The sequence below is a fragment of the Saccostrea echinata genome, unplaced genomic scaffold, assembly GCF_033153115.1.
Source record: "Saccostrea echinata isolate AGI-Se365-2 ecotype Australia unplaced genomic scaffold, CSIRO_AGI_Sech_v1 ptg000010l, whole genome shotgun sequence".
In the NCBI taxonomy this organism is placed as follows: Eukaryota; Metazoa; Mollusca; class Bivalvia; order Ostreida; family Ostreidae; genus Saccostrea; species Saccostrea echinata.
Window position 1 is genome coordinate 4,156,600 of NW_026889759.1, and position 8,526 is coordinate 4,165,125.

The 8,526-nt window shown below is 33.8% G+C and overlaps 1 protein-coding gene across 1 annotated transcript in view; it reads right to left on the minus strand.

Moving 5' to 3' along the window:
• Positions 1-7,275, minus strand: part of LOC133184192 (eyes absent homolog 1-like) — a 56,986-nt gene extending 49,711 nt beyond the window's left edge. Inside the window, exons 1-2 of the mRNA XM_061319118.1 lie at positions 7,167-7,275; positions 3,021-3,142 (exon numbers count right to left, since the gene is read on the minus strand). Coding sequence (XP_061175102.1) covers positions 3,021-3,068 — 48 coding nt within the window. The 5' untranslated portion in view covers positions 3,069-3,142; positions 7,167-7,275. The remainder of the gene's footprint in view (positions 1-3,020; positions 3,143-7,166) is intronic.
• Positions 7,276-8,526: the final 1,251 nt, after the last annotated feature.

Below are 8,526 nucleotides of genomic sequence, written 5' to 3' on the forward strand. Positions count from 1 at the left end.
GTATGCATAGTGAAACACATAGATTTAGAGGTTAATTAAATATCATTTTAATAAAAACAAAAAATCAATACAGTGATATGATAAACTAACAACAAAATCGGAATTAATCCATGTTGATCGTTTTTTAAAAACGAAAGTAGAAAACAACAAAGCATAGCTGCTGATTTTATCTGCTTGTAATAAAAATATTGTAAAGTTTACCTGTTAAAATAAGATGAAAATAATTTAGATGAAACAACAAAGTCTTATACCTCAAGTACACTGAATCCCCCCCCCCCCCCCACCCATGTAATATCACAAGGGAATACCCACACAACACTGCCAAGGTTATGCAAAAGTTCATCATGATTATAACAATTTTAATTTTTGTTTGGGATAGGGGGTATCCTTGTTTTAGATAATTTATTATCTCAAGAGTAAATTTATTTCTTCAAATTGTTTTGTGTGTGTGAAATACCGGTAATTAATCATCATGATGTCTAGTTATTTATAGGAAATAAAATGTCACTTCTGTTTAAAGTACATCCACAAACAAATTTTCTTATCTCTCTCTCTCTCTCTCTCTCTCTCTCTCTCACGCGCACACACACCCTCACACACACAATGCATTGCAATTTTTCAATATTTCTTTCAATTTAATGTCTAATTAGGAAATTCTAATTGTGTAAAATGTAAATATAGAATTTTACAAATGTTTCCCAGAAACTGTACAGTAACAAAATCTCATATATTTCTAAAACTTTGCAAAAAAATTTATTGAACTGAAAGTTGTACATTTTCACATTTCTCACCAAATTATGTGTCTTTTCAAACATAATGTTGTTAAACTAAACAGATATCACTTCTTTAGTGAGAGAGGTACCTATTTAAGCAAAAGATATTTGAATTTTGGAAGGAAAAAATTTGTTTGTATTATTTATTCTTAAATTGTATTAACAAGTGATATTGATATTATAAATTTAAAAAAAAGGGGATAAACATTTTATTTTCACGACAAAATGTCGCGAATTTAAAGCTTTGAAAATTGTTGTCACGTGCAAAATCCCCCATGGGAATTTTCAAAAGTTGGCATGTATGAGTGATTTAGGAAGTACACATATTTCCAACTCTAGTTCCTACTAAGAGTGGGTATGATTACTGCCAATGCAAATGCACATATTGTCATCTAGCCAGGGCACCCTTTCCCCTGGGAAGGTATAGGTGGAGGCTCAACCTGGTCCTTAAAGCACTTGTCCAAACACTACAGATAGAGGGGAACAAGGACCATTAACACTCAGGCCAGCTGGGCTTCAATTTTGTTACAGGTGGGAAGCAAACAACTGGGACCACCAAAAAACCCAGAGTTGGCATACTGAGCATGGCCAGAGACTGGGCACTACTATTCAACCTTGAGAAAAAGATCATTTTCCAACCAATAGTAGTGACCACTCAACAATCAAACATTCTACTAATATCTGAAAGCATTAAGAAACTGATGGTGATAGAGCTGAGAGTACCATAACAGACTTGATGACAGGAGGCCCACAAATGCGAAGTATGATGATCTGGTTACCTGTCAAAGTGAGGTTTCCAAGCAGCATTATATTGGAGGATAATGGCAGCTCTATAAGTGAGTGGAAGGATAAGAAAGAAAGCAGTTAAGCCCCATGGCCATAGCAGCCAAGAGGGCATTCAACCAGGTTGTGGCTACGAAAAGACAGCAGCTGGAAGCTTGACCATCATGGAAAGACAACTGATCACCTTCTACTGTCGCACCATTCTGAGGACATTCCGAGTTAGAGGATGAAATGTTTGCAGATTAATTAACCTAGCTGATGTTTCAATGATCCATTGTCAGAAACACCACAGCTGTTTTAGAAACTGACTGATCACGCCCTTCATGTTTTTGAGAAGATATTGAAGAGTTTTAATGTATGTAGTATTCCAGTATATTTACAGTGTTCCCTTAGTGGGCCCTACCCTCGAAAGCCATGATATGAACAAACCTAAATCTGCACTACCCGAGGATGCCTGCATATTAATATATCACTTATCATGGCTCTGCTCTGAGTACCCTATCTGCGAGTTATGAACATGTGTAATGCGTTCTTCAAATGTTTTAAACACACAATTTTTAAGATTGTAGGGCAAATACTGAATATGTCCATACATTATACACAAGAGAGAAATAAGTTCCCACTGGGTTAGACATTATTTATTCATATGCTACACAATTACGGATTTTCCCAACAGGTTGCTGACACATTTTGAGAGGAACATTCATGTAATGCATGTGATATTATGCATTATTTACCTGTTGTGTACATCGGACTTATGACTAACTTGTAAATAATATGTTGGTATGCGTTAAAAAATTTTATGCATGCACATATTGCTGATTTGCATTCAGGATATGGCTAATACCACTGTACATCAGCGTGCTTGCAACTTGTTAAAAACTTATCCCTAATACAGCATATTTGCCTTATTTTTCATACTTCGGCATAAGTTGATGCTATACATTATAGTGTGAAGCTGCTTCACCCCGGCTCTGTTAGGTATATTACCAAATTTATATGTATGGACCAATTACAGTGCAGTGAGAGTTTTTAACACATCAACATCCATTTTGACACTGTACCTCAGTGATTTTTTTAAGGGTTTCACCCAAAAGACATAGAAATATAGAGTTTCAAGTTTTTTTAATTTCTTCAATTGAATTTTATTGTCAGTTCCATAAAACCCTGTATCTGTCTTGCATGAAGATGTTCTTATCAAACTGAACATGCACTATTTGGAAAATCTCGCAGTTAGGGAATGTACAAAAAGACAAAAGATGGACAACTAAATGTATCAGAGTGGCTTCCACAATAGAATTTCAACCACCCTACAAGAACTAAGTCACCCAGGAATACATTCTTCATTCCATGGTAAGAAATAGGAACTCTGGAGGTTTGGGTAATATCATACATGAAACAGACAGAAAACTTTGGTTAAGAATGATTTCAACCTTTAACTTCCAATACTTTATCTATACACACCTCTACACTGGATGGTGAGGGACTTCTTTTGCCATCTCCCTTCATCATGTCTTACATTCTGACCACCTCATCTACAATTCTGTCAAGTGGTACTTCTAGCTCACCTGGTCTGTCCATTTAGACTGCAGAATTGAAAAAACATGAATTACAAAGCATACTCTGTTCTGGTAATTGAATTTAGCAATGTGTTTATTTCACTGACATTCACTTTCAAAGTTTTTATCAAAGATTTCTAATGGTCAACTGTCTGCTCTCTCTTTTACTAAAAAACACATAATAAAACACTGTTATTCAAAGTTTCCAAACTTGCTGGAACACCTAGAATTCCAATTCCAGCATTTTTTGGGTTATCCAGAATTCATCAGAAGAGTAAATGTTCCTTTTGGCTTACTTCTTCGAACAACAGAAAATAAAATAAGATTCTGAGAATGAGACCCCCCTCCCTCCTCCCCTCCCATGCATTATTCTGGTGATTTTGATAATTCTGTTATTATAGCGAGCGCAGCGAGCGGCGCAAAGCGCCACTCATCACTGCGAGCTCTAACGACAACGCCTGGGCGAAGAGAAAATTCGGACTACTGCACATTCATTCAATAGAATTTTTTTTCCGCAGTAATTCTGGACCCACAATGCATCGCTTGTTGATCTCGCTGTTAACTTCGTTCGCGCGGTAACAACAACTAAAGATTCACAAAAAAAAAAAACCCTCATCTTAATTTAATGGATATTGCATACAGATAGTAGATTAGACGCTCTTTGTTAAAAATTTTTGCACTTTTTCAAACTTCGTTTATGAAAATGCAACTAACATACGACGTCATGTGACATCACAGTCTAGACGTCCCAAATGTCTCGTGCGGTTTGAAGAGGCGGATCTTAAAATTAATCGCCCCAACGGTCGCACCGTCAACACATTACATTTACTATACTGGCAAACTGACTTAAGTATTTATGAACACTGATTGACTTAAGATCATTAACAAATGTACATTTATATATTCATATGCAAATCACTGAGATTCAGGTGAGTATCATGTCATAAAGCATAAAGGCCTCTGCCTATGCTGTAATATACATTATATAGATTGCTATGTGGTAAAGGAATATCTGTTAATAAAATATTCACATTAAATTATTTTCATTTACAGAATTAATGGTTATGCAGCATATGTGAATTCACACATTATTTGATGTTTTGCTATTTACCTGTAGCTAAGCTTTATTGACTTTGAGAACTTTTAACGAAGTGCAATCATTATTATATTCTCCATCATGCACATGTTCTACGATATATTAATTTTTTGATATCAATTAAGAAATCCTTTTATTATCCTGATTAAGACAATGTACACCTATTTCTCTGCTATGCCCAGGTGGAGACTATAAGCCCATGAAAGCCTCCTATGTTAGATAAATGAAATGCATGTTCTTCATCTCTGATATAACAATCATTTAAAAAATTATCAGTATGTATTCTGCATAATACTGATAACCATAATAAATGGAAGGAAATCATGTCCATTTTTTTTCTTTTATTAATTTTGTTTTACAATATGAACAAAATTTCATTGTAGGCATATTTGAACCCCCTTTTAACAACAACTTTTTGTAATATGAAACTATGCAAAGTCAAAGACCAAGCAATTTTACCTCTGAAGCCAGACCTTATATTACAGATTTAGTTTTATAACAGATTAAATTCTTAAACTAAAAAAAAATTAACTTCTTTTAAATCCATATCATTTTTCTTCTGATAAAGTTCCACATCTTCAACAATGAAATACTTTAAATAGCTCTTAAATAAGCATTCCTAAAATATGCAATATAAAAGAAAAAATACCCGGTATTTATAATATTGAAGATAAATGAAACCAAAACCAATATATTTCTAAGAAATACATATTCATTGATATTCATAATGACAAAGCTCCGAGTAAGAGTGAGCATCTGTTTGTTTGAGTGAGTCTAAAACGTAAGTGTGTGAATCTCATTATGGCTGTGGTGAGAGAGGAGATGAATTTCTTGGCATGCCATGCAGTAAACTGATAGCGTCACTGGTGTAGATTTACAGACTCTGCCAGGTGAGGCACCAACAAAGGGGTCAGGTTACAATCCCTAAAAATACATATGTAATAGAATCCCCCATAAGTGCCTCAAAAATTAAACTTGCAACTTTTTGGGGGGTAAAAAATGCAGTTAAAATCTCAAATTTTTACACAATGGAATATCTTGTTACCAGGCTAGTCACTTTCACAGTTAAGTTCCCACTGCCCTGTATCAAGTCTTTCCCCCTAATTTACAAGCACACATATCCACACTCTATATCATCAGCTTTTCCCAAGTGTTGGAAGTCAGTCCCTAGCTATAGGTTGCCCCAGCTTTTCAATTAATTTAAACACTCAGGAAGTATAATGTCAAACTTCTTTTCTTTTGAGAGAAAAAAAAATGTAACTTCTTTTTTAAAAAAAACCCTGATTTGAGAAAGGCAAGGCCTGTGTTAGCTTTGCCGGGGTTACTAAGTATGAACCTGCCACAGTCTCACAAAGTGACCTGTTTTTCTTCAATGAGCATAATGGTATGTTTCATGGATTCCGATAATTAAATAGTTTTTAAAAATCATGTGCTTCAGACCCTTTACACCAAAATTGTAGATTTCTTGTTCAGATAATGTGCTACCCTTGAATGAATGACTATGTTTACCTCGGATTATAATTAGATCAAGTCCATAATTTGCTTTTCATTTTACAATACAAAATCTCTTGTCAAGATTGCATTATGGAAAATATTTTTTTTCACAGAAAAGCTTAACACGTCTATCTTTTTCAAGCACTTTTTTCCCTAACACCTATTCAAATACTGTAAAGTTGAGACTGCATACATGCTAATAGAAACATATTGGCAACAGAAAAAAATCTATGGTTTTCATTTTGCTTTCCAATATAGCAAATAGCGGTTTGGAGACAAACAATAATGAATATGTATGCTACAAATCCATCAATTTGTGATTTTTTTTAAAAGAAATAAAGTACAGTTGATTTTCAGCAAAATATACCTCTACTCCATAATTGAAAAAAAAATGAAGGGACTTGTGTCAATGTAATGAAGACATACCAGCATTGTTCTCCACATTGAAAATGGCAATTAAACATGAATCAGAGATGCCATGAGGGCTATTGATTTTGATTACCCAGAAACATGTCCAATTTGAATTTCTATCCAAGTTTGATAATGAATATTTCTTTAATTATCAAATTTTACTGAAATGTGCTATCATAATAGAGCAGTTTTCATTTTTATTTTAAGAAGAGTTCACTAAAATAAAATGGTCTCTGTTCTTTCAATGCCCATTCATTAAATGTCCCAGATTCAAATCTCATATTATATATATATACCACAGACTGTAATATAATTTAGTTAAATAAGTCCATGTAGTAGTAATTTGAATTTGAACGAAGAAATACAAAAAGTAACATGAAATCATTACATTATAAACTCTTTGGAGTAATAAGATATAGGTAAAGGATTCTTGTATTAATCATGAGTGTTCATTTGATTATTGTTGACCAAAGGAGCCTTGTGGCTCATAGGCACACAAAATATATAGCAAATGGCAGAGGATTCAAAAAGAACTACAATATAATACCAAGTTTTAAAGAAACCCCACTAAGCTTGCCATCCTCAAAAATATTGGTATATATAGTATACAGAATGCATTCATAATCAGATCTTTTACCTTAGTTTAAGATATTTTTTTTTCTCTGACTATGCTTGTGGAGACGTTTTGACAATACTGTACTTATATTTAAACTGAAAAAGAACATGCGGTGTCACACACACTATTCGTTAATGCACATGTATAAACACACCCACTTCGAATCTTTTTTCCTTCCTTCTTATCATTTCTCAAATAATAAAATACAAACTGAAAGTTATATTTCTTCACCAAAATACCGAGAAATACCAATGTTGATCTTTTTTAAACCAATCTAATTTCTTCGCGCGAAATTTACCGTGACCCAACATCAGCAACTATCGCGAGGGGCATTTAAATATGACAACAAATCGATGTAAAAACACGTGCTGGTTCCTCATAATATTAACATTGTCAACGATGGTGATTTTTTACTTTTAAGACTCTCTACTTACTGTTAAATGTCTTACTCCTTGCATGTTCCATCGATAAATTTGCAAAATAGAAAAGTTGTTGACAGATCGTAGTTCCCCGTATTCGCCATTCGGCTTAGAATCCTGGGAAAAACTATGTCAAGATGAGGCACCATAGGGGTGCGGCGTAAGTAGACGTGATACACCTTTTACCTAGAGGGAATTAAACGTTGTAAAGGCATAAACTTTTTTATTTCATTATTTTTTTTTTATTTTAAGAAAGTAAAAATTGATATTTAAAGTCTTTATGTATTTTTTAATAGGTAATATTTTCAGAGAACTGAGATATATAATTTTTTTCATTCAATTTCTTGTATATCATATGTATCAAATCTTCGCAAGCTCACCGTTTCTATAAAATCTGTACAATAAGCAACAAGATTAAGGCAACGGGTTCTGAAAATTTTTGTACAGACAAAACATTTATTTGGAGCTCAAACTTGACTGAAAGGCATTAATTATGTTCTCCTTGGCTGTGACCCAAGGTCATTAGGTCAAGGTCAAAAGGTTTGTGCATTAACTTAACTGCATTTATGCAGAAGTTGGGTGTTTCATGAATCCAAATAAAGGTCATTTGAAGGTAAAGGAAATTTGCAGCATTGAATTTTTAAGGCCACATGCATGCACTCTTGAAAGTGTGCCACCCGAAAAAGTATTATTTGGACAAATTTGTTCACATTATGATCAAGTCAGGACCACCTTCTGCCAACTCCTGTGTTACAAACATTTTGATTCACAGTAAAATAAAACAATTACTATACAAAAATGTGTCATAAACTCATTAATGAATTACTTTGACCTGATAGTAGATATATATAGCAAAATGCCAGACAATCATCCATTAAGTTTTTAATTCTAGTTGCCATGATCAATGATTCCAGACAGATATTGAATTCTGTATTTCACTGGAAACATGCAATCTCATTACCACTATGGCGAACTAGCAAGGCCAAGGATAGTACAAGATTTCCCTAATGAAGATTAGCCCCCTCCATTTACTGCAATGAAGCACTCTGAACTTTATCCAATGGCATTGACCTATACTCGTAAATTAAGTGCTCTGTGACCTTGAACTTATCAAAAGGTCTAGTCTACTGCATTTTCAAAAATAAAGAGCTGGACAATTAATCTTATGGTCGGACATTTCATGCCAACAGACTTCCAGATTTTATTATCTTAATCTGGTCTTTCGAGTTTCTTCCATATCTCAAGTTACGTTACTGGTGTTATTTTAGAATTTTAAATGCTCTCTTAAAGAGTCTCCATTCATGAAACTTTACAAGTGTAACATAAGTTTTCATACTTTGAATAAAGTTTGGATACTTAAGATTTCATTTCAGTG